This window comes from Eubalaena glacialis, chromosome 2 (assembly GCF_028564815.1).
Source record: "Eubalaena glacialis isolate mEubGla1 chromosome 2, mEubGla1.1.hap2.+ XY, whole genome shotgun sequence".
Lineage (NCBI taxonomy): Eukaryota > Metazoa > Chordata > Mammalia > Artiodactyla > Balaenidae > Eubalaena > Eubalaena glacialis.
The window spans coordinates 106,246,844-106,273,400 of record NC_083717.1 but is presented as its reverse complement, the minus strand read 5'-3'; the positions used below and the strand labels follow the sequence as shown (position 1 = coordinate 106,273,400).

General features: G+C 39.8%; 1 protein-coding gene across 3 annotated transcripts; it reads left to right on the top strand.

Moving 5' to 3' along the window:
- The first annotated feature begins 7,106 nt into the window (after positions 1 to 7,106).
- Positions 7,107 to 22,891, top strand: AFG2B (AFG2 AAA ATPase homolog B). Of its 3 annotated transcripts, XM_061182176.1 has the most exons (8): positions 7,107 to 8,230; positions 9,233 to 9,418; positions 14,568 to 14,726; positions 17,713 to 17,922; positions 18,441 to 18,665; positions 20,005 to 20,139; positions 21,034 to 21,159; positions 22,627 to 22,891. In XM_061182176.1, exons 1-8 carry the CDS (start codon positions 7,136 to 7,138, stop codon positions 22,792 to 22,794), a joined length of 2,304 nt encoding a protein of 767 aa, XP_061038159.1. In that variant the 5' UTR covers positions 7,107 to 7,135; the 3' UTR covers positions 22,795 to 22,891. The 3 variants fall into 3 exon arrangements, with proteins under 3 accessions (XP_061038159.1, XP_061038160.1, XP_061038161.1); XM_061182177.1 differs by lacking the exons at positions 21,034 to 21,159; positions 22,627 to 22,891 and having other exon boundaries at positions 18,441 to 18,633; positions 20,005 to 20,113; XM_061182178.1 differs by lacking the exons at positions 17,713 to 17,922; positions 18,441 to 18,665; positions 20,005 to 20,139.
- The last annotated feature ends 3,666 nt before the right edge of the window (positions 22,892 to 26,557 follow it).

The window sequence follows — 26,557 nt, the reverse complement described above, 5'->3', positions numbered from 1 at the left end:
TAAGCTAATATGACATATGGAATCTACTTATTTAAATCTAAAGTCATTCCTCACTATCCAAGGGGGATTGGCTTCAGGACCCCTGTGGATTCCAAAATCCATGGATGCTCAAGTCCCTTATATAACATGTTTGCATATAAACTACACACACCCTCCTGTATATTTTAAAACATCTCTAGATTACTTATAATACCTACTACAATGTACACACTATGTAAATAGTTGTAAATACAATGTTAAAACCGTGTGAATAGTTGCCAGAGTGCAGGGAATTCAACTTTCGCTTTCTGAAACTTGCTGAAAATTTTTTTCCAAATATTTTTGACCCGCAGTTGGTTGAATCCACAGATGCAGAAGCTGGGGATACAGAGGGCAGACTGTACAATGAAATTATGATTCCTGAGTGTAATGTAGTGTCTTTATTAGGGCAACTAATGAAGGGTTTCTTGACTGTGAAAAGGCTTTCACATCATCGTATGCATTACAGCAGCCTGTCTGAGATAGTTCTAGTCAGAAATGCAGTACTGAGGAAAGAACACTGTGCAGGCTAATCTGGAGACCTGAATTCTAGCCCCCATTCAACCAGTAACCATTTGGATAACATTAACTACTTGGGCAAGTCACTTAACCTCTCCAGGCTTAACTGTACAAACTAGATGATTTCAGGGTTTCTTTCAAGTCCTAGTCTTTCACCACTCCATTCCCATAGCTCAGAAAGATATTTTGCATACATTTCAAAAGCTTATCCCTGTTTACAATGTCATTAATAAAGCTGATTCTGCCAACTTGTGCCTAACCCTTGAGCAAGTTGCAGCTTTAATGTTATATCAAGTAATCATCAGAGGAAAAATAGCTGAGATTTGACCTCATTTCTTGAGTAGATATGTTTGTGGTTGTCAGCTAGCTAAGCTAGTGGTTTAGTTAATATTATACAGAGTTATTGCTAAACTCTTTTTTTCCCCAGATAATGACTAAAAATCAAAGTTTATAGCATGAATTATTACCAGTTGATAAGATTCTGAATTTATCATACTGGGTAACAAATATTATATGAGTTGATTAAAGTAATTAGTTAATTAATTTATATATTTTTAATTTTTTGGCTGCACTGTGAGGCATGTGGGATCTTACTTCCCCGACCAGGGTTCCAACCCGCACCCGCTGCAGTGGAAGCACGGAGTCTTAACCACTGGACCACCAGGGAAGTCCCCAGGGTTGATTTTAGATGAAAAAATGACTCTGGTATCATTGACTGAATTATAAAAGGTAAAGAAGAAAAATGTTGACTGCTGCCTGAAAAAATTTAGCTTGGTAAATATATATCTAAGACAGTGGCAGGCACTATGGCAGGGTGAGATGCAGTCAGCATAGTAGTGGGAACATGGGCTCTAGAGCTGTACTTCCAGGTGTGAAGTCTGACTCTACCACTTGTTGGCTGTATGACCTTGTGAAGTTGTTTAAACCCTCTGGATCTCAGCTTTCTTGAATGTATCAGGAATAATACTAGTACATAACTCACAGAGTTGTTATGATGATTAAATAATATATGTAAAGCACCACTCACTACACATTCAGTATTGTTATTATTATTCATAGGAACTGGGGGACTTCCCTGGTGGCGCAGTGGTTAAGAATCCACCTGCCAATGCAAGGAACATGGGTTCGAGTCCTGGTCCGGGAAGATCCCACATGCCACGGAGCAACTAAGGCCATGTGCCACAGCTACTGAAGCCCGCACGCCTAGAGTCCGCGCTCCGCAACAAGAAAAGCCACTGCAATGAGAAGCACGTGCACCTCAACGAAGAGTAGCCCCCTCTCGCCACAACTAGAGAAAGCCTGCGAGCAGCAACGAAGACACAGCGCAGCCAAAAATAAATAAATAAAATAAATTTATTTTTAAAAATAGGAACTGAAATGGGGAGAAGGGGAACTAGTCAAGACAGGAAGGCAAGCGTGGCCACATTAAGAAAAAGATGCTGAGAGCAAGTTCAGAAATGGGGAAGATAATACTTTCCACATCTGCTTCCTACATCAGGTATTCTCTGGACGTGACTACAACACTCTTGTATATAACTCTTCACTATTTGCATGTGTGTTTGTGTGTGTGTGTAATATTTCAAAGTGATTTCCTATATATCATTTCATTTGATTATCAGCAATCTAGGGAGGTAAAATCTCTTATGCAATCTAGCAAATACTGCTGACTCTCACGGTATGTGGGTAAGGCAAGCACAGGATGGACCCTCAGAGCACCAAAGTACAGTGCAGGAGAGCACAGTAGAGCATAGCAGGCCATCCCTTCCTGTCTGGATTACCAGAAGTGTTGCTGGGCTCTTTATATGTCACTGGAGATGTAATGTGGGGCTATTTTCTTTCCCAAGATGACCTTATTGTACATTTCCTGAAAGCATTATATTTGATGATCCTCACAGCTTCACATTCATCAAATATATTGGGTTGGCCAAAAAGTTTGTGCGGGTTTTTCTGTAAGCTGTTACAGAACGAACTTTTTGGCCAACCCAATACTTCACGTTCCTTGGTAGTAAGCATATTTTGCATGCCTCACCCAGCCTTAGCTATGTATCAGAAAGTAGCCATTTAAAGCACTTTCTCTGTTTAGCCCTGAGAGATACTTGTATTGCTGTTTTGTTTTGTTTGTTTTTGCTATGATAGCAAGGCAATATCCTATAGAACAGTGCCACAAAAATATTTCAAATAGAATTAAGGGACCAGTAGAAATGACAATATGGTGATGATCAGAACATAATCTCTAGCTGAGTAATAGGAAACGTGTCAGAGAAGTTATTGGCTTATTGTTATTAATTAAAACAATAATTAACATTGGCCACTTACCATGTGCCTGGCAGTATGCCAAGTGTTTTATGTGAATATAATCAACGTGATATTGCAATATGCCCAGCATATAGCAAACAGGAGGAGTTTAATAGATATTTGTTGAGTAAATAAATCTGTGACATAGGAATTACTTTTATCAATTTTACAAATGATGAAAATTAGGTTTAGAATTTTAAGCTTTGCCTAAGGTCACATAACTAATAAGTAACAAGTGAACCTAGCTGGTAAACCGAAATTTGATTGTAGCATAACATAGTGTAGTGGTTCAGAGTGGGAACCACAGAGCTAGTTTTGAATCCTAGCTCTGCCACTTACTAACTGTGTGACCTTGGGGAAGTTACTTAGCCTTTGTGTGCCTCAGTTTCTTCATCTGCAAATTAGAAATAATCATCCCAACCTCCCAAGGTTATTGGGAGGATTAAATGAGATCACACATGTAAAGCACTTAGAATTGTGACTGGCACCCTCTAAATATAGCTATTACTGTTTAGTAGAGCCTTATGTTACATACCAATAGAGTTTTCTACTTTTCAAAAGAAATTTTTATACATTATCTCATAACGTCCTTATAAGGTGGACAATAATCATTGCAATTAAGATAATAGAACCTCATGGAATATAATCTATAAAAATATTGAATCACTGTGTTGTACACCTGAAACTAATATAATATTCTAAATCAACTATACTTCAATTTAAAAAATAATATTATCTCACTTAATCCTCAACAATAATCCATTTTATAGATTACAAGAATCAGGCTCAGAAAGGTTAAATGGATTGCTAAAGATCATACAGCAAGTAGTTAGGCCCTGTTGAGAAAAGGTAGAATGAAAGATTAAAGATAACACAGTGTCAACTCCTAAAATAAGAAGGGACTAGAGGGAAGACAGGTAGGAAAACAACTAGCTCATTCAAGGCATAATGAAGCCATGTACTAAAAGGGGTGCAGGTGACATGCTGAGGAAAGCCAAAGGAAGAATTGATGAATTCTGTCAGGAGGTGGTATGTTTGCCTTGAATCCATCCCAGTGGCACCAAAGCAGGTCAGACACTGTTTCATGGCAATGAAACATATTGAGTCTGCTTGAAGTCAGAAAAGTTTGAGGGTCTGGGAGTAGGAGAGAAACATGGAAAGAAGTTTCCCAAAGAAAACTTTGAAAAATGCCTAAGCATTCATGACTACTCCCACACATTTTTTGGACGTGGGAGGGAAACAGTGACCTTCATTTCAAAGGACAAATGAAGTATTCATTACCGAGGATAATGTGAACAATGTGGGAAGTGAGTTATACATGGCCTGAGGCATGTAGAAATTATGTGAAAATAAGTAACTCTATAGTCAACAGATTGTTTCATACACCTGGGTGTGAATCTTGGGAAAACCTAGAACCACAGTTGAGAACACTTCAAACTCAAATTTTACAGCCTTAGGGCTTATTTGGTTCTGGACTCCCTCTAGTGGTTCAACCTTTGGTGCTTTAATTGCTACTCTTCAGTTCGTAGAATCATCAAATTTTGGGTCATATTAAAAACAAGCAAAAGGACCACACAACTCCTATTAGAGTGGTTTCCCACAAGAAGAAAACTATGTGATTGAATGGTATGATAATGTGGCTATTAAGGTAGTTGAAATAATAGTGTTGCAAATGGTCTGACCTAAAGGGACGCAGTGCATTTCACTGGCTGACTAGAAAAGCCAGTTATAGTTCTGCTGAGAATGTGTGGATAATAGCTGAAGGTCCAGGAACAGGATTTCTGTTTGCTTTTGTTTGCAACCTAAGGTGAGAATTCAACCTTTTAGGGATAGAGAGAAGTGACTATTTTCTGGGTATATGGGTCCTACAAGGTCAGAGAATTCTAGCTTGACCTTGTATAAAGTCAACCTTTCAGACCAACCCAAAGCAACATGTGGTTTCCTTCATATCATATCCCTAATATTGCAGCCTGTACATCTGTTTTAAACCAAATTCAGAAAATTCTAAGAGTGATTTAACTTTATTTGCTTCCCTATATTGGCTTTGGTTATGCCCCTTGGCTATGTCTCCTACTTCTTGCACATGACCACATGAGGAGGCAGACTGTTGTGTTCACTCCATTAAACTTTCACTTCCTGGCCAGTTCTGCATTATAGATATACATAAATCTGCCAACTCTTTAATATGACGGCCCTTTGCATATTTAGGACAGTTATCATGTCCTGTCTTCTTTCCCTTTTTTGGATCCCCAAAGCTTCTTGGAACCAGAATAAAAGAACCTCTGTGAGGTAGAGGTATCATAATTGAATAACTTAATGGGCATTTTGTTCACATCTTCAGAGGTAAAAACACTGGCTTTTTAAAGAAATTTTTATTGGACTATAGTTGATTTACAATGTTGTGTTAGTTTCAGGTGTACAGCAAAGTGAATCAGTTGTGCATACACACATATCCATTCTTTCTTAGATTCTTTTCCCATATAGGTTATTACAGAATATTGAGTAGAGTTCCCTGTGCTGTACAGTAGGTCCTTATTAGATATCTATTTTATATATAGTAGTGTGTATATGCTAATCACAATCTCCTAATTTATTCCCCCCCCCCCCCCGCCTTCACCTTTGGTAACCATAAGTTTGTTTTCTCCAACTGGGACTCTATTTCTGTTTTGTAAATAAGTTCATTTGTACCCTTTTTTTAGATTCCACGTAAAAGAGATATCATATGATATTTATCTTTCTCTCTCTGATTTAGTATGATAATCTCTAGGTCCATCCGTGTTGCTGCAAAAAAAAAAAAAATAATAACATTGGCTTTTTATTTCAGAAAATACAAAGCTGTTCTTGAAAAGTCTGAGTTTAGAGTCTTTGTTCTCCAAAGAGAATAGAAGGCAATACGATTAAGAGAAAGAAGCAAACAGGATGTAATGGGTGATTTACCCATTTCAGGACCTCCTCTTAGTATGCTATTTTCTAGTTCCTTTTAAGTTGTTCCAGCACAGTAGTTGGAAACATACAGCAGAGATCTGATAAGTGACTGTGGACTCCAGAAGTTAGTCATAGTGTCTGCCCTGAGGTTTGGATAGAGTGAGGCCAGGAATGGGCATTAGTCATAAGATCCCAGATCTGACAGTACTTTCCACTGAGAAGAGACCACTATAGAGTCTGCAGCTGATTATTTGCATCAGTAGGAAGAAAAAGCACTCAAACCCCAGTGACTTAAGCATTCCGTCTGCAATCTCAATTTTGTAATCACATAAATTTGGGTTTCAGTGAAAGTGGGAAAAACAGAGGTAGAAAGATGTGAGTAGGATAAAAAACAAGGCATGTTATCTTGACTTTGAATATCTGTAGCTCTTTTTGATGAGCAGAATTTAAAAGGATAGGAGGAAAGAGTAATTCCCGGTGGGGAGGGGAGAGGAGAGGTGGAAAGAGAATATTAGGTGGAGGTCTTAATAATGTAGACAGGCATTGCCTCTAATACAGGACTTAGTATTGTTGTGCCCCAGATAGACAATAAGGACTTAATCACATGAACAGAAGAGGTTATGATAAAGTTGTTGTCAAAGAACATTCAAAGGAGAAGTCAGGAATATGAACAGAATGTACTGGTGTGCCACAACTAAGTCAGATGGCCTGCTTTTCCTTCTTTCCCTTCTTCAAGGGATTTAAAATGCTACACTGTGATTCTCTTTTGCTCAGCTGGTGCTTTTGCATACGAAGGACATGCATGGACTTTACAAACAGGTTGGAACCCAGGTTATTGAAGGTGCCAAGGCTGTATTTCTCATCCACTCCAAGTCACCTAAGACATTAGCACCAGAGCACTCCAAAATACTGTGCCCCTGAGGACTGTCGAGGTTTTTTCACAAAATAGCAAAGTCTCTAGGCTTATACTCCAAAAGCGCAGATGGTGATGCTCGAGTCCGGGAGCCAGGGAAAGAATGCTATGTGGCGACTCCCCAAACCACCAAGGTACATGCTTAATGACCTAGTGAAGGTAGCTTACGCTGCCTCCCAGACACCCGTGACGAAGACCTTGTCCGTAAAGCTATGGAAAGGACGACTGGAGTTCATCAATCCCAGCACCACAGCAAACTAGCCCCGAGGATCCGAGCGTTGTTTAACTTCGTCTAACTTCGTCTAACTTTCCGATTGGTCCTTTCTGCTTCATGTAAGGGAACGGCAACTGATCCCTGGCGCATGCGCATCACGTGCTTCCGGCAGAGGCGCTCTGTGTACCGGTCTTTCTGGCCCGGGTGGAATTCCTGCCCCACTTTCCTGGGCCCTGCGTCTTCCTTGAGTAATGGCTCCGGACTCAGGTCCCTTTCCCGAAGGGCCGCTCTTAAAGCTGCTACCCGTAGACGCTAGGGACCGGGGCACCCAGCGCTGTCGCCTGGGCCCGGCGGCCCTCCTCGCCTTAGGCGCGCACCTGGGTTCGGCGGTGGAGATCTCGCTGCCTGACGGCGGCTCCTGCCTCTGCACTGCCTGGCCGCGGCGGGATGGAGCGGACGGCTTTGTGCAACTGGATCCGCAGTGCGCGAGCCCGGGGACGGCAGTGGGGGTGCCGGGGTCCCGGGGGAGTCTCAACCTGAGCCGACTCCGCTTAGTGCCCTGCCCACCCCTTCGGCATCTCGCCGTGTGGCCGGTGTTGCGGGAGCTGGCGGGCGTGCCCGGTGCCCCAAATCCAGCTGCGGTGCTGGAGGCGGCGCAGGAGCTGCTGAGGAACCGTCCGGTCTCTCTGGGCCACGTGGTGGCCGCTCCTCCGGGCGCTCCCGGCCCGGTGGCCGCCCTGCACATCGTCAGCGGGGCACCCAACCCGAATCCGGCCGGGCTGGTCACCCCTCGCACCCACATCAGTCTGAGCGGGCTCCCTCCGTCGGAAGCGGAGCCGCAGCCCGAGGTGCCCCTGGGGGGCCTTTCCGAGGCGGCCGACTCGCTGCAGGAGCTCCTCCACCTGCCGCTCCGCTACCCCCGCGCCTTGGCCTCGCTGGGGCTAGAAGTGCCACGCGGGGTGCTCCTGGCCGGCCCCCCTGGAGTGGGCAAGACCCAGCTAGTGCGGGCCGTGGCCCGAAAGGCGGGCGCGGAGCTGGTGGCCGTGAGTGCCCCCACGCTGCAGGGCTCCCGGCCCGGGGAGACCGAGGAGAACGTGCGGCGGGTCTTCCAGCACGCCCGGGAGTTGGCCAGCCTCAGGCCCACCCTTCTTTTCCTGGACGAGGTGGACGCCCTGTGTCCCCGGCGGGGCGACCCACACCAAGCCCCCGAGAGCCGCGTGGTGGCCCAGGTGTTGACGCTGCTAGACGGCATCAGTGAGGGCCGGGAGGTGGTGGTTGTGGGATCCACCAACCGGCCGGACGCGCTAGACCCAGCGCTGCGCAGACCTGGGAGATTCGACCGAGAGGTAAATAGGCTCAGCCAGCTAGCCCATTGCCCCTGGAACCCCGGCCTCTTCTGGCCCTGGTTGGCTGCCCCGAGGCGTTTGCCACTTAGGTTTGGAAGTCAGTGAAGCTAGAGTGGGGCTCTGTAAAGCAGAGAACCCATTCTCTGCTCCACAAATGATCTGCGAGCCAGGACCCTTTCCCCCTCCAGAGTCAAATTGTTCTGAGAAGCAAGGGGGCCGTTAGGGATGAGTTGTGCAGGTCCTGAGAATGGGGAGTACTATAATCAGTAGTGTTAGTTTTTAAGGGAACTAGGACTGCTACAAGCATATTAAACTCTTACGGATCTGGAATGAGAATTTAAAGTAGGATAACCTCAAGAAACAAATGTATTGAAATAAGGGGTAAGGCAGGGAAGGACTAAATCAGCGCAGACATTTAACTCTTCTAGATTTATTCATTCCTTGTCCGAACGCCAGCCTCCTATCCCACAATTGCTCCCTGAGTTGCCAGGAAGGTTGAATATTCAAAGCTGTCCTATTTTATAAACTTCAATCCTAAATTCATTCTTGACTTCTACTAAATATTTTGAATAGTGATTATTTAAATGATGTTTGAACTTTGTGGTAGGATTCTAAAGAGACAGGTGATAATTGCCCACTTTAGCATAATCTGTTTAGAACTTGAGTGGATTTCTTCCTCACACCATGTAGTACCTGTCTCCTGAATAAGCTCCATAAGGGCAGGGACATAGACTATCTAGTTTACTGGCTCCTAGAACGTGGTAGGTTCTCAAAAATAACAAAAACTTATTAAATGACATATGTAATTTTAATTGTGCAACTTTCTAGCCAGTGTTACTCCTCTGGAAGATAAGGATTTTCATGTATTCAGAATCTAAGGTATGCTTAAGAGTACACAGTAATAGTTCCAAATTTGTTCGCTAAATTATTATACATGTTTGTGAGGATTAAAAAAATAATATTTTAAGCTGTAAACTTTTTCTTTCCTTGCTTTGCACATAGGTTGTCATTGGAACTCCCACACTTAGACAAAGAAAGGCGATTCTACAAGTGATTACCTCAAAGATGCCCATCTCCAGTCAAGTCGATTTGAGCCTCCTTGCAGAAATGACGGTTGGCTATGTTGGCGCAGACCTGACCGCACTCTGTAGGGAGGCTGCCATGCACGCTCTGCTTCATAGTGAGAAGGTAAAAAGGATTGATTTATGACCTTCTATGTGAACCCTTTTATTAATGTAACAAGTTAATTTGGAGATTGAAAAAAGTGGTAAGTACATTTTCTTCAAACTTTTGATACCATCAACAGCTGTTTCTTAACATATTTTTTAAAAAATAAATTTATTTATTTATTTATTTTTGGCTGCGTTGGGTCTTCGTTGCTGCGCGCGAGCTTTCTCTAGTTGCGGTGAGCGGGGGCTACTCTTCGTGGCGGTGCACGGGGTTCTCACTGTGGTGGCTTCTTTTGTTGCAGAGCATGGGCTCCAGGCATGCAGGCTTCAGTAGTTGTGGCGCATGGGCTCAGTAGATGTGGCTCACGGGCTCAGTAGTTGTGGCGCATGGGTTCAGTAGTTGTGGCTCACGGGCTCAGTAGTTGTGGCATGCGGACTCAGTAGTTGTGGCTGGTGGGCTCTAGAGCTCAGGCTCAGTAGTTGTGGCGCACGGGCTTAGTTGCTCCACAGCATGTGGGATCTTCCCAGACCAGGGCTCGAACCTGTGTCCCCTGCATTAGCAGGCACATTCTTAACCACTGCGCCACCAGGGAAGTCCTCTTACATATATTTTTACATCTGAACTCCATATAAATAGTATATGACTGAAAGTAGGGACAGAGAGCTGAGTTCTTCAGGTTTGCCCAGAGCGTTTTCCCGCACTCCCATAGTAACTCTTTAGTGCTGAAGCCCAGAGCAGTCAGGAAAAAGACAGTGTGGCCCCAGAAGAAGCAAACCTATTTCTTTTTAATTTCTGTTTTATTTTGAATCTATTTCAGACTTAGAGAAAAGTTGCAAAAATAGTACAAAGAATTTTTGTATATCCTTCACACAGATTCGTCAAATGTAACATTTTACCACTTTTGCTTTATCATACTCTCTTCATGTGTATGAATGTCTATGTGTGTGTGTGTATATATATATACTCATACTCTCAAATGCAGCCATGATGCCCCTTTAGCATTGAAAATTTAAGTGTATATTTCCTAAAAACAAGGACTTTAAAACCACAGTACAATTATCAAGATGAGGAAATTAACACTGACATGATACTTCTACCTAATCTATATAGACCTTAACCAAATCTCACCATTTGTCCCACTAATTTCCTTTGTAGCAAAAATTTTAAAAGGAAAAAAGAAAAAAATATTTTTTAATCCAGGATTACACATTGTATTTAGCTGTCATGGTTGCTTCATCTTTAATCTAGAAACATTCTTCAGTCTTTCTTTTACGACTTTAATTTTTTAAAAGTACAGTTCAGTTATTCTGTAGAATAGTCCTCAGTTTGGGTTTGACTGATGTTTTCTCATGATTTGATTCAGGTTTTGCATTTTTGGCAGAAATATCACAGAAATGATACTGTGTTCTTCTCGTTGCATCTATTAGGTAGCAAATGATATATCTTTGTCCTGTTACTGGTGAAATTAACTTTGATTTCTTGGATAAGGTGGTATCTCTGAGATTTCTCCATTGTCAAGATACTATTTTTCCCTTTGTTGTTAATAAGCATCTTGAAGGGAAAATAAGCTTTTCTAACTCAGGAGATGATTAGGTGCCTGGATTTTTATTTAAATTCATCTTTGACATTCAAATCCTTAATTCATGACTGCTTTTCTTAAAAATAGTCAGGATATTATCTTAAATATAGTAGTTATCAACACTATAGATTGGAAAATCTGTTCACTTTTATGTAGTGTCATCCTGAATCCCTAAACCCCTTCAGAAGAAAATTATTTTCAGCATGCTGAGGATTCTGTTGTAACGTTAAAATTGTTCTTTGACCTTATAATTTTTTAAAACCTAATTCTGAGTTTGTTTAAGCTATAAAAGGATGATTTATCATCCTAAATTTTGAAAACCTTTTTACCTAGGTCATTTATATCCTTCCTCATTTTCTTTGCCTTTATTTTTACTCTTACACCAAAGGTGGGGAAGGAGTTATGTGAACTTGTTAAGTCCTCATCTTTTCGGTTTAGAACCAAAACTGCTTGAAGATTTAATGACAAGTCCCATGTGTGAAGATTTGAGGATATATGCCTCTTGAGGGGAGGACAAGAATACCAGGGTGTGGGAAAGGAGGTTTACATTTAGAATTCCCTCTGCTTTGAAGTTCCAGGTTTGACCTTAAGCACGTTGGCTTAGGTGGACCATCCAGCTGCAGCCGTCCTAGGGTGGAGCCCACTGCTACTTCAGGAGGGGCCTGCCCAGGCATAGTTACCACAGGTGATGGCTCAGTTCATAAACAACCAGGGGAAGTGGAAGAAAGAAAGGCAAAAAGGAAGAAGGGACAGAGGCATCTGGGAAGGTACTGGCTCCATCTTTTTCTTCTTTCCCTCCCCAGGCAGCTGAGGGGCTGCTGCCTCTATCTGTGCCAGGGCAGGCAAGGGCACATCACAGTTTGTTCAGCTTTTTGTCAAGTATGCCTATTAAAGGGTTAGAAAGACAGTTTAACACACACACATATACACATAGAGGGGAAAGGATTTTTATCTGCCTGAAAGGATTATGAAAATCAAGTGAATAGTGTACACACAAGTAATCTGCAAGTGTAAATGGCATTTTCAAATGTTAGTTGGTGTTACCTAAAAATTAATTAGTATTCAGTTACCCAATATCTAATACTGCTAGCTAGTTAAAAAAAAAAAAAAAGCACTATTTCAGAAAACTATTTAATAGCATTCTTTGTGAGAAATTAAATAAGATAAAAATTATAAAGAAAGTAAAAATTGTCTGAAATCTCACCTCCCAGAGATTATAATTATTGACATTTTTTAGGAACACTGTTCAGAAAAGCTCCACGTATACATATTCACTTATTTAATCTTTCATAAATGGGATAAAATAGTTTGTTATTGAAAATGGGAATTTTGGGATAACTAAATGTTCAGAATTTGTTGTAAGAGGGCAAATACTTAAATATAATACAGATATTACAAATAGAAATATAAGTTTTTAATAGCCAGAAAGGAAATGAGTTACTGATTTGACCATTTTAGAATGGCAAAACAATACTATTAAAAAAAAAAAAAAGAAAGATGACAAGTTCAAAAGCAAAACAAACAAACAAACAATACTATAAGCAAAGGCAAGACATGAGACAGACTGGGAAAAATACTTTCAGCCCATGACAAAAGACCAATTTCCTTGGTGTAGAAAGAACTCTCACAAAGCAATAAGAAAAGACCAACAATCCAAGAGAAAATGGGTAGTAAGCTATGAACTGGTAGTTGGCAGTAAAAGGATTACAAATGGCTTATACACATGAAAAATCCTCAACTTGCTTTAAAAATTAGTCTTTTGATTCTTTTTCTTTTTTAAAAACTTATTATTTTGAAATAATTAAAACTTCAGGGAGAGTTGTGAGATAGAGAACTCCTGCTAAATCCTTTATCCAAATTCACCAGTTTTTAACATTTTGCCAAATTAGCTTTATCATTCTCTCTTTTCTCTTCTTCTCTCTGTACAGTTGACCTTTGAACAACACAGGTTTGAACTGCACTAGTCCACTTATACATGGATATTTTTCAATAGTAAATACTATAAGTACTGCACGGTCTGGGGTTGGTTGAATCCATACAGGCGTGGGGAACGGCAGATATGGGGGGCTACCTCTATTTAAACGAGGATTAACTCCCATGTTGTTCAAGGGTCAACTGCCTAGGTATACACATTGTTTTTTTCTGAATCATTTGAGAAGGGGTTGCATGCATCTTAACCCATTATCCCTTAATAGTTTAATGTCCATTTCCTATGAACAAGTATGTAAAATCTCATTATATTCAGGAAATTTAACATTGATCAAAATGTTGTCAGATTTACAGTTCCTATTCTAATTTTGCTAACTGTATCAATTTTTGTAGCATTCTTTTCCTCCAGTACAGGATCTAGTCCAGGATAATGTATTGTGTTTAGTTTTTTGTTTCTTTTTATCTTGAACGCTTCCTTAGCACTTTTTTGGTGTGTGTGCGACATTTGACATTGACATTTTTCAAGGATGCAGGTCAGTGATTTTATAGAACTTCTGTCAGTTTGGGCTTGTCTGTTTCTTCACAGTCAGATTCAGGTTATGCATGCCCATTGGGGATACTACATAAGTGATAGTGTGTCCTTCTTATGATGTCACATGTGGAGGCACAATATGTCCACCTGCCCCTCATTGGTGGTGTCCCTAATGGTGACGGATGTGATCAATCAGTCAAGGTTTTGTCCAGTTTATCTACTGTATAGCTGCTATTTTTCCCTTTGCAACTAATAAGAAATCTGTGAGGTAACCCTCTGAGACAATGCAGATAGCCTGTTCCTCATCAAACTTTCCCTCCCCTAGATTAGCATCCATTGATTCTTGCCCTAAACAGCCTTTACTGCGATGGTTGCAAAACTGATTTTCTAATTCCATTATTTCCTCTACCTCACTCTTGATTAAAGAAATTTAATTAACACAATAGTGAGCACCATTTCCTCTGTCACACTGGCAGAAACTTAAGGTTTGGTAATGTCCATTGTTGGAGAGGTGTGGGGAGAGCAGCTTCTTATATTGGTGCAGCTTTGAGGACAGTTTAGTAGTAGCTGTGAAAATTGTAAGTGTGCATACTCTTAAGCACAATAATTCTACTTTGAGGAAATTATTATATAAAATACTTGAGCATGTGCACAAGGACTTTCAGTTGCAGCTTTGTTTTTAATAACAAAAGACTGGAAACAACCTACGTTCAACAGAAGAATGTCGTTAAAATACTCATACAATATGCAGTTGTCAAAAAGAATGAGGTAGAGCTGTATTAGTTGACATGAAAAGATTTCTAAGATAAATGAAAAAGTACAAATTAATATGTATGGTATGGTCGCATTTGTGTATCTCTTTGAAAGCATATACATATGTCATAAAACATACTGGAAGAATACACAGGAGACTGTTGACATTCTCTGGGGATGAATATTGGTGGAGTTGAGGGGGAGGCATTTAATTTTTTTATACCATGTGTTACAAATTTCTTTATAGTCATAACAAAATAGATGTATAAATTCAAAAGAGGATTTAAAATTAAAAAGTAATTGTGTTTGTGTACCACAAAAAAGGCCCACCTGATTTTTGGTTTGATTTTGCTTTTTGGGGTGGATTTCTTCAGAACCAGGACAATCCAATGATTGATGAAACAGACTTCCTTGAAGCTTTTAAAAAGATCCAGCCCTCTTCATTTCGAAGTGTCATTGGACTGATGGACATCAAGCCTGTTGGCTGGGAGCAGATTGGTGGCCTTGAAGACGTAAAACTGAAGTTAAAACAGGTGAGATAGAGAATCTGCTTAAGCCAGTAGAATATGACAGTCTAAGTGTAATGCTTTATGGTGAAAACAAGCTGCACTGAAACTTCTTGCCGTCATCACTAATGCGATCCTAACATCTAGATCTAATGGTCGATTTTCAGTCCTTATTTAACTGGACTCTATAGGCATCAAATATTATTTTTCATACTTTCCTGCCTCACCCTCTTTTTGTTTGCTTTTTGCTCTAAAGAGTTTATAATTTAGACCGGGGTCAGTAAACTCTTCTGTAGAGGGCCAGAGAGTAAATATTTTAGGCTTTGTGGTCTCTGTTGCAACCACTCAACCCTGCCATTGTAGCACGAAAACAGTCGTAGACAGTATGTAATGAGTATCTGTGTTCTGATGGAACTTTATTTATGGACACTTAAGTCACATAATTTTCACGTCACAAAATAGTATTCTTTTGTTTTTTTTTTTGAGCATTTGGAAATGTAAAAATGATTCTTATTAGTTCATGGGCTATACAGATTCTTTGTTCATAGGCCTGAGTTTGCCCTGGGACTAGTAAAAACACAAAATTATAATAAACAGTATGGCCTGGGTGGCTACTTGATACTGGTTCTCACAGTGTCTGTTGAGGGACACAGCTCTCCTCAGCCCTTCTTACCTGCATTGCAGGTTCAGCAATTGATTTTGCCAATACCCCTTTGGGTGGTCCTGCCATAAGGAAGTAGGTTTCTCTAATTGCACACACACAAGACTGATTTATAAGTATCAATTATAATTTATTTGTCTTAACTGGAAGCTATATCTACAGTGAACCCTGGAATCCTTGTGTCCTTGGATAAGCACGTTTATAATATGCCCTAATTTTTTATTTTTTAATTTTATTTATTTATTTATTTTTGGCTGCATTGGGTCTTCGTTGCTGCACGTGGGCTTTCTCTCGTTGCAGCGAGCGGGGGCCACTCTTCATTGCGGTGTGCAGTCTTCTCACTGCAGTGGCCTCTCTTGTTGTGGAGCACGGGCTCCAGGCATGCGGGCCTCAGCAGTTGTGGCACACAGGCTTCAGTAGTTGTGGCTCGCGGGCTCTAGAGCGCAGGCTCAGTAGTTGTGGCGCACGGGTCTAGTTGCTCTGCAGCATGTGGTATCTTCCCAGACCAGGGATCGAACCTGTGTCCCCTGCATTGGCAGGCAGACTCCTATCCACTGCGCCACCAGGGAAGCCCCCCTAATTTTTTACATGCTTTGTCTCATTTAATCTTCACAAAATACATGCAGGAGATGAGTAACACCTTGCTGTTAGAAACACTGTTTCTTTAGCTCTGAATATTAAGCTTTCCTGCCTTTCTGAGCAATCCTGTCCCCTACCTTAAATGTTAGTTGTCCAAGCTCCTGAGTGTTTTCTTTTTGCATTTTCTGAGTGAGCCTTTGATCTCCTCAATGTCCCAGGCCTCAGCTGTCCCCTGAAAACTGCTAATTCAAAAATCTTTATATCCAGCGCAGATAGTTCTTTTGATCATTAGAACTACTTAAATGCCTGCCTACTGGATAACTTCCAGGGATCTCAAACTCAGCATGTCCAAAGTTCAGCTAATCAGTTCCACCTCTACACCTGTATTCCCTCCCTCAGTGAATACAGCCGGTCACCCCATCCCCTCAGTCAGAAACCTGTCTTCTAAATGCATGGAGTCATGTCATGCATCACGTAACTTCCCCTCTGGATTTCCCCTGCGTAAAATACAGTTACATTTTATGTTTCATATACATCCCTCCCACGCCACCTCCGCTGCCTGTGACACATCAAGCCTTATTATTTTTGTAGTCTGAATCCTTGCAAGAGACTGCTAAGTGGTCTCCCTCCCTCTAGTTTCATCTCCTTCTATCCATTCTCTATACGGCTTCCTCATTGTTGACTGAAACTGTCAAGGCCCAATGTGATCTGAACCCTACTTGCACTTCAGCTCTATTGCATCTTGCCTCCCTCATCCTCCCCTCTGTTCCTGCTTACTGTTGGGAGATGAATTGGATGCTTTCATGTGTCTCTGTATATACTGTTCCTTGTCTGTGGAATGCCCTTCTCTGGTCTGCTTGTTAGTTTACAAGCCTGTCTCCCCAACTAAAATAGGAGTTTCTAGGTACAGGGGTCTTGTCTATCCTTTTCTGTAGAGGCAATATATCAGTAGTTAAGAGCTTGTGCTCTTGATCTACACTGTCTGGGGTTAGTCTTAGTTCTGCTGCCTCGCTAGCAATAAGATAATAAGATCTGGGCGGGTTACTTCACTTTTTAAGCCCGAGTTTCTGCATCTGTGAAGTTATGATGATAACAAAACCACCTACCTCAGAGGTAGTGAGGATTTACTTACTATTATGAGTGCCTACTTTGTGAAGGTGTCATTCTAGGTGATGGGGATTTAGAGGTGAACTTCACTTACATTCTAGCAGGAGCAGAATGACAAACTCAACATGGAAAAATAGTAGTTTCAGATAGCAAATGAATAAGTGCTCCAAAAGTAGAAGATGGGTAGTAGCGTAGACTGCCTAGGAGGACGAGGATCTGCTTTAACTATAGTGGTTAGGGAAGACCTCTCCAAGGAAATGACATATGAGTGGAGACATGTATGATGAGGGACAGCACACAAAGATCTTAAGGGAGTGTTCAGGCAGAGAGAGACTAGCAGGTAAAGGCCGTGAGATGGGAACAAACTGGGGTGTTTGGGCGATGGGTTATGTGAGGCCTTGTAAGCAGTGGTAAGTTAGGAGTTTGGATTTGGATTTTATTCTAATTCTGATGAGAAGTCATTGAAAGATTTTAAGCAGGAAGTGATGTGACCTCACTTAGGTCATAAGATCACTGGCTGCTGTGTGGAGATCGGACCACATTTCCAGCTCATAGCAGGTACCTGAGGATTGTTGAATGCATGAATTTACTGAATTTTTTGATGTTCATCATTATACTAAAACAACTCTCTCTTTTTGTGTCCTGTCTCTTTTTGTGTACTTTTAGAGCATTGAATGGCCTCTGAAATTCCCTCGGGAATTTGTTAGGATGGGCCTGACAGAACCAAAGGGAGTTCTCCTGTATGGTCCCCCTGGGTGTGCTAAAACCACCCTGGTGAGGGCCCTGGCCACGAGCTGTCATTGCTCTTTTGTTTCAGTGAGCGGAGCTGATCTCTTTTCACCTTTTGTTGGAGATTCAGAAAAAATCTTGTCTCAGGTTTGTTTTTTTATTTTCCCTCATGCAGTTAAGTTTACTTTTGAATTTTTGTTTCATGCCTTAAGGATAAACCTTATTTTTTTAAATATAACTGGCTTGTTTCCTGTTAGGAAAGTTATACCTGATTGTGTATAGAAAATTTAGAAAATATAGAAAAGTGTAAATAAGAAATCCTCCATGATTCCTCTACCTACCGTTAACATTTTGGTGAATTTCCTTTGTCTTTCTGTTTCCTTGGGCAGGGAATGGGTGGATGTAATATATATCTGTGATTTTTTAACTTAATATTATCACCTTTAATATTCAATAATATTAAATATTCTTTGAAAATATGATTTTAACCCCTATATAATACTGTTATTCCTTACTTATTCATTCCCTAGTTCTTAGACATTTAGAATCTTTCTCTTCTTTTTATATTTTAAAAATTATAAATACAGAGTAATGCAGAAAACATACATTCATATAAATAAGGCATGATGTATAGCTTTTAAATATTTCCATTTTTCGAACAAAAGGTATTTCGACAAGCAAGAGCAAATACTCCAGCAATTGTGTTTTTGGATGAAATTGATTCAATCTTGGGCTCTCGATCAATCAGCAGAACAGGATGTAACGTTCAAGAGCGTGTTCTTTCTGTTCTCCTAAATGAATTAGATGGTGTTGGATTGAAGACTATAGAGAGAAGAGGAAGTAAATCAGATCAACATGGTAAATACAAGGAGCTGGAAAAAAACGAAGAGGTATTTATTAGCCAGAATACACCAAAAATCCAGGCCAGCATTAAGTAGAATGCATCTACACTAGCTTTTCCTATGCTGGATTTATCTCATAGAATTATATAATTTCAGTGTGACTCTTAGGACTTTTACAGAGCTGGTAAAATAGTGATTTACCTGGGAAAGGTGAGGCAAATTTTATAATAAAGCATCTTAGATATATATGAATGTGAATTTTTTCCTAAGATTAGAAACATAACTACATATTGCTAGTGGAGAAGGGAGTTTCTTATTTTTATACCCTGAAAAACTAGTGTTCATCCCTTTCTAAAATTGTTTATGTGAAATGAAACAAAACAGACTATTATTTCCAATGATCAGTAATTGAAAATTTTCAGTTTTCTTGAGGAATGGGTTTCCTTGGTTATAACAAAGTTAAAGTGACCTTGGAAATCCTCTTCCTCTCTTCTGAGCCTTCTCCAGATAGAGTTTGGTATCCTTAAGTAATTCCTGACAGATAATTTTTTTTCTTTTATTTTTTTCTTGTTCTTACTTGTTTCCCATTTTTTAAATTGTTCCATGGAAAGAGAGTCTTACAGCTCCTTAGGAACATATGCCACTAGAATTTGACGGGACCCATCAGGTTTTCTAATCAGATCTCCTCATCATGCAGGATTTCCTTCTATAGCCTCTGACAGGTGTTTACCCAGCCTCTGCTAAAATACTTGCAGATATAGGGAACTCATTGCTTTGAGAGATCACATCACTGGAGAACTGCTCTGATAATTAAGTTCAACAATTTTGAATGCTCAGCATGTGTAAGGCCTTGCTCTGGTTGCTCTTAGATATTTCTTATCTTCAGGATTTATATAAATGCAGCTTATGTTAATTGTCATATTTCTGCCTGTGGAAAGAAAACAAAGAGGTAAAATAAATCTCCCTCTTCAAGAACATGAGAGCCAAGACTTTTCATAGCTATACATGTGTTAGTCAGATGCTTCTGTCTTTTCAAGTTGTCCATTTAAGTTGTAATCATTCACTGGGGCTCAGGTGCATTCAACAGATGGATGTTCTCTGCTGTGGTGTAAAGCTTTTCATCAGTTCTCACACTGAGAGATGCCCCATCAGGATTGATCACTCCCTTCACTGTGTACACAGAGTAGCTATTTGATAATAATTTGTTTCTGGGGTACCTTGATATTGAGAAGGTGGTCTGGAAAGGAAATGTAAGCATTCTAGTCCCAAGAAAAAAACATCCCCCTATTTAGAAACAAACGGACCTTCTGATTTGTAATTTAAAAAAAAATACATTTAATAATTAACAACTTATTGACATTACTTTGTGTTGTATGTTTTCCCTCAGCTAGAGTTTCAGGAAGTTTTTAATAGCAATGTCATGATTGTTGCAGCAACAAATAGACCTGATGTGTTAGATGATGCCTTGTTACGGCCTGGAAGACTAGATAAGATTATTTATATTCCACCTCCAGATGAAAAGGTAATCACTGTGCACGTTTACTCTGTGTGAGCATTTCTAACAACACATCAGTGTCTGGGCTCTAAGAAGACGGCAGAACTGAATCCCTTACTGGTGTAGGTGTACATGGTGTGTGTCCTGTATTGGATTCTGTGTTTTTCCTTACCTGGGCCCGTCATAAATCATCATTTTCATCTGCTTTTGCTGGGTACTCTGGCCCTGTTTTCAGAGAAACATAAGCCTAAAAGCAAGGTAGTAATTTCCTTTTTGTGGAAAACTCAAAATACTGAGTTTATTGAGTCTACTCAGCATTATTTTGCAACAAGAATGGAGGAATCCTAAAGTGTTAAAAGGGTTTTGGAGGTTATCTGGGTCAGCATTCTTATTCTTCAGTGGAGAAATCTGAGGTTACAGAGATTATACAATGTATCCACAGCCAAAGAACCAGTAAATCCGTTGCCCTTCACATCCAGAGCCACTGGCAGTGAGTGGTGAAAGACACAGAAAATGAATTTTTTTCCTTCCTTAGGCTTTTATCAGATTTTGAAGGGATGGGAAAAAAATTATATCTATTTTATTTTTAAATTGTGTCTGATAATTTATGTATTTGCTTTTGAACCATGTCTGATGGGACTGTTTGTACCCAAAAGAGAGATTCATCAAGTCTCTTAAAGATTATATCTGTGGCTGGCTATTTTTTTAATTAATTATAAAAATATTAAAATGTATCATGATGTCACATTTACTTTCTTACTTCTTGAGAAGAAGTGATTCTTTCTTATTCTTTGTTTCTGAAATATATATACTTTCTCTGTAATATGATAGAAAACCCTAACTTGAAATGTTTTAATACAGCATTGTATCAGGCATAAATTTTGTAAGGTTATAAACATATTATTTTTTATTTTGTTCCAGGGCAGGCTTTCTATTCTGAAAGTCTGTACAAAAAACATGCCAATGGGGCCTGATATTTCCTTAGAAAACGTAGCGGCAGATACCTGTTTTTTCTCTGGAGCTGATCTTGGAAATCTCTGCAAAGAAGTAAGTTAATTAGTGAAGAAAACCTATAGTTCAAAACATTTCTTCATTTATTCAGAACTTCATTCACTTGGCAGTATTTACTGAAAGGGAGGCACTATGTGAGGTGAAACAGACCACTGTGGTCCCATCCCTTCTCTTCAGAGCTTACAGGTTGATGGGGCAGTGGGGGAGGTGCAGAGAGGTAATACTGAATTAAAACATGTAGTGAGTCAGGGAAGTTCAGGGTGCTGTGGGAGTACCTAGGAAGGACACCAGTCCAGACCTGGGGGCATCAGAGAAGGCTATCTGAGAGAGGGTGTGTGTACATTGAAACTGAAAGGATGATTAGGGAGTTAGCTAGGCTAAGGGAGAGAAGGGGAGTGTTTGAGGCAGAAGGAATAAAATGTGCAGCAATTGGAGGTGATAAATGACATTATTGAAGAGGTGGAGTGGACAGTGGCCAGATCACACAGGTTCTTGTAAGTCACTTTAAGGCATTTAGACTTTATGTTGGCTGCCAAGGCAGCCACTGTGGGTTTTTCCTTTCTATAAACTTGTGTTAAATATAACATTCAGAAAAATGCACAGATCAGAAGGATATAGTGCACTGAATTAACATAAAGTGAACACACTTGTATAACCACCTCTCCAGAAGCTTCCCGTGGGCCTTCCCACTCTATCCCAAAAGAGAACCACTCTCCTGACTTCCAGCACTGGGGAGATTAGTTTTGCCTGCTTTTGCACTTTATATAGATGGAACCATACGGTATGCTTTTCTGTCTGCTTCTTTAACTCAAGATTATGTCTGTGAAGTTCATCCGTTGTTTTGTGTGTAGCAGTAGTTTGTTCATTTCTATTGCTTGTAATATTCTAGTATGTGAATGTGCTGCATTTATATACGCATTTTATCTTTGAACATTTGTGTTACTACTTTTTGCTATTATGAATTATGCTGCTATGAACAATCTTGTACGTGTCTATTGGTATACGTGTGTGTGTATGTCTGTTTCGTATACAAAGAGAATTGGTGGGTCATCGAGTATGTGTTGATCTGTTCCTTTATGATCAGTGCTGTTTCCTGTTTAAAAACTCCTACTCTGAGGTCAGGAATATAGTCTCTCTTTTTTTTTAATTTTATTATTTTTTTTATTGGCGTATAGTTGATTTAAAAAATTTTTATTTTATACTGGAGTATAGTTGATCTCATCTTTAAAATATATGCACTCACAATGTCTATATTATTCTGCAGTCTGCTTTCCCCCCAGCCCCCCACCCATTTAAGGCTAGAATTTAATGTAGAAGAAAAGATGGTCTACTGAGAGGACTTTTAATCACTTTAACTTTTTAGCTTAATGTTTCTAGCATCATGAATATTGAAATTCTATGAAGTGAGACTGAGATTTTTGTGTTCAGATTTTAAAGTATTACCATATATTGTAAAACAACAATGAAGCATATTTATTATTTCCTGTTGTTTGTCTCTTATAGGCCGCCTTGCTGGCTCTGCAAGAAAATGGGCTGGAAGCGACCACAGTGAAACAAGAGCACTTTCTAGAATCACTTAAGACTGTAAAACCATCCTTAAGTCACAAGGATTTGACTTTATATAAAAACTTATTTCAGAAACAAGGATTTTCTAACTTAGAAGATACTTAAAAATTATTTTACATACCTGCTTAAGGATTAACTGAAATGTGAACCTGCACTATAATTCGCAACTTCACACTTTGTGTGTGTTATTTCCTATAAATAAAAAAACTTGTGCCTAATAAGCTAAGATTTCATACTTACAGAAAAGTTAAAAGAATAATAGAAAGAACTCTTATATACTCTTAACCCAGATTCACCAATTTTTAACATTTTCCTACATTTGTCTCCTTTCTCTCTCTCCCTCTCCCTCCTCCCCACCACAGTATTTTTCTGAACTATTTAAAAGTAGATTTTACACATCATGCCCCTTTATCCCTTTAATATTTCAGTGTACATTTCTTATAAATGAGGTTATTTTCTTATATGACCACAGTGCAGTTATCAAATTCAAGAAATTTAACATTGATACATTTTAATCTATTGATGATGAATTTCATCCATTGTTCCAATAGTAATTGTTTTCCCATTACAAGATCCAGTCTAGGATCATACACTGCACTTAGTTGTCATGTCTCTTTAGCCTCTTTGCCTTTTTTCATCTGAAACAGTTCCTCAGTCTTTCTTGACCTTGACACTTTTGAAGAGTACAGACTAAGTATTTTATAGAACAGTTGGTTCCTAATTTGTGTTTGTCTGATGTGCATCATGATAGGTTCAGGTTATGCATCACCAGTGGAGCATATGTATGTGCTGTCATGTCCTCAGATCACAGCTGGAGGCACGTGACATCTGCACATTATTGGTGATGTTAATTTTGATCACTTGTTTATGATCTTGTCCATCTTCTCCACTGTATAGCTACTAGTTTTCCTTTTGTAATTGTATTTTTTTAAGGAGATAGGTTATATATAAGTTTTTATTTTCCTTTATTAAAAAAGTAATAATGCTAGAAAGTATAAACATGAAGAAAACGTGGGTATTTAACTTTCCAGTCCGTTACACATGTATAGATAACTTTTTAAAACCAAGAGCATGGTACTGTGTAACTCTTGTTTTTCTCGCCTAACAATATCTGGTAAGCATCTTACTGAGCCTTTCTTCACTCACAAGGTGCCGTACAGGGTGCAGGAGTGTAAGTGAAGGAGACAGACATGGCACTGATAGGGCAGCTGGGAGCGGGGACCTCCAACAAATCATGCAGTGAATAAAACACAGGAGACGAGCTTCAAAAGAAGTATAGGTACAGTCAGAACATGGTGCGTGAACTATATGAAGTCATAAATGTTAAGCAGTTGGAAAGTTTTCTGTTTCTGACGGGAGCCAGTACTATTATTAAGCAAAACCTCAATATTGGGGAACAGTTAAGGAAAAGGCCTGCCTTATTTATAGGTATAAAATATAATTCAGTTAAAATTATTCTAACAACCTGACTCTTGCTTTTGAGTAGTAGGGAAAATACCTAGAAACTTTATTAGATTTCTGAATATTTTCATTCATGTTCTGTCCGTTATTGATTTTACAGGAAAAGGCAGCCATTAGGCCTTTGTCATCCCTAGGCCTGAACCCCTTAACTCAGATTCTAGCTGTATGCCCCTTGTTTTTTCCTAGAGAAAGTTTCTAGTGGTCAGCCTAGAAATTTAGTACCCACACTTTGGTTAGAGGCTGAGTTTTTATTTGAAAATGTCTTTTTAAACTGTAACTATAACTTCGCAACAGAACTTTGGAAGCCTCCTGAGGACAAAAACCATGTTTCTTCTCTCATTGAAATAAATCAATAAATGATGAAGTCAGATCAAGGATTTCTTTGACTCAGTTTCAGTGTGATTAGAGGATGGCTCTGGGAAATTTCCAAAAGCTGTGTTCGTAATCGGTGAGAAAACACTTCAGCTTCTAAGTATTATACCTGGAAGTGTGAACAGCTTTACATTAAGCTCAAACTCCTTTCTGAGCCACATTACAGCATTAAACAATGTATCAATAGTACACTCCCAGACCATCTGAAATATAGCAAATCCATATTTGCTAAACCTGGTAACTAGGCAGCCACTGAAGGATGGGCAGAAAGAATTCCAACAAAAAATATTTAATGAAAGGATATTCTATTTTTCTTATAAAGCCTGAGCTGGGCTGATTAAAATCTAAGTTTAAATTCCTAGCGTGGGAACCAAGTAGCTGTGGTTCCATGCTCCTGCAAGCCCGGGTTGCAGCAGCTAGAGAAGGTTCTAGAAGTTTCTGGCAATTGGGGTGGGGAGGGGAAGCTCCCCCAAGGGATTTTGGGCTTTGGAGCAGCCACAGAGGGTAATGCTGGTGAGTATCCTGAGTGGGTTCCTTTGGGGCGCTGCCAAGATTTGAAGGGTGAGAACTGTGTCTGCTTGTTAGTCATTCTGGGAAAGACTAAACACAAGCTCAATAAACCTGGGCATTAACCAAAAGAGGGAAAGTACGGCTTGCAGGGTCTAGTTCTCATTGTGAGCTTTAAAACAGCCAGTCTGAAATTTCCTGAGCAACACTAGCGAGGTAATCTGCATGATAAAGACCCCTCCGGTTACTTCCCGATTCCCCCCTCCTCCCGCCCCCTCCTGGCCCCCAAAAGAAGACAGTCTGGCTTGAAACAAGCATTTTCTTTTGCTACTACTTCTTGCCCCACCCGCCTGCCTTTATAAAAACCTTCTGTTTGTACTACCCCTTGGAGCACCCTTCTAGTTCATGAACCATTGAATGAAGCCAATTAGATCTTCAAATTGACTCAGTTGAATTCTGTTTTTTAACACTATATACAATTTATAAATTTTTAAAACATTTTATTCTGAACATTTTCACACACATTTAATAATATAACAAACTCCCACATATCTGTCACCTAGACTGAATAATTAGTATTTTGCTAAATTTGCTTCATTTTCTAACTGAAGTATTTTCAGGTAAATCCCAAACATCATGGTATTTCTTAATTATTTCCACATATAATCTCTTTAAAAATGTGTTTTTTTTAAAAAAACATAACCATAATACCATTATCACACCTGAAAAAATCAACAGTACTCCCTTTAATATCATTTCATATCTGGTCTGTATTTAAGTTTCTCTAGTTGCCCCCAAAATGTCTTTACAGTTGGTTTGTCTATTTCTATGTTCAAATAAATATCCTCACCTTTGGTAAGATTTCTCAGAGCCCATTAGTCAGAATTAATCATCGGTCTTTGGCACCAGATCATGACAGAGCGTGTTAGAGTTACTTACAGGCACTAAATTGTAAGAAACATGAAGTAAGGGACTCGTGTTTTATTCTTTTTAATTTACCATGCCCCATTCCGAGAATAATGCCTAGGCTATTACAAAACTGCATTTTGAAAAGAAATGACATTGGCAAAGTAGGGCTCTAAGTTTAAGGTCATTACTAGGCATGGGCTACACTTCCCCCCCTCCCCCCCCGGGGGCGTGCCATGCGGCTTGCAGGATCTTACTTCCCCCACCAGGGATGGAACCTGGGCCCCCAGCAGTGGAATCACGGAGCCCTAACTACTGGACTGCCAGGGAATTCCCAAGGGCTACACATTTTAATTTTAATTTGTGGGCCATGATATATTCCTATAAGATTTCCTTTTTCTCCTGCTTCTATCCTAGAAAAAAATTTATATTTAATTAACAAATTGAGGCTTTTCTTAGAACCTTCTGACAAAAGAAGCTTTAGAGATTGTGCAGAAGGAGCATTAAAAGGCTTCTTTGATTCTATTCAATACAAACCACGGAAAATGTTGAATTTTCTTTGAAGTAATCAACAAACGTCTCCAGCTACAGCTCGAGTTACACAGTAAGAACTCTTGTCAGT

Bases quoted from the DNA above. Each gene is read 5' to 3' on its own strand.
- AFG2B (XM_061182176.1), top strand. From the start codon at position 7,136: ATGGCTCCGGACTCAGGTCCCTTTCCCGAAGGGCCGCTCTTAAAGCTG. The intron at 9,419-14,567 runs GTAAAAAGGATT...GGATTTCTTCAG, and splicing joins CTCTGCTTCATAGTGAGAAG to AACCAGGACAATCCAATGAT. The intron at 18,666-20,004 runs GTATTTATTAGC...GTTTTCCCTCAG, and splicing joins AGCTGGAAAAAAACGAAGAG to CTAGAGTTTCAGGAAGTTTT.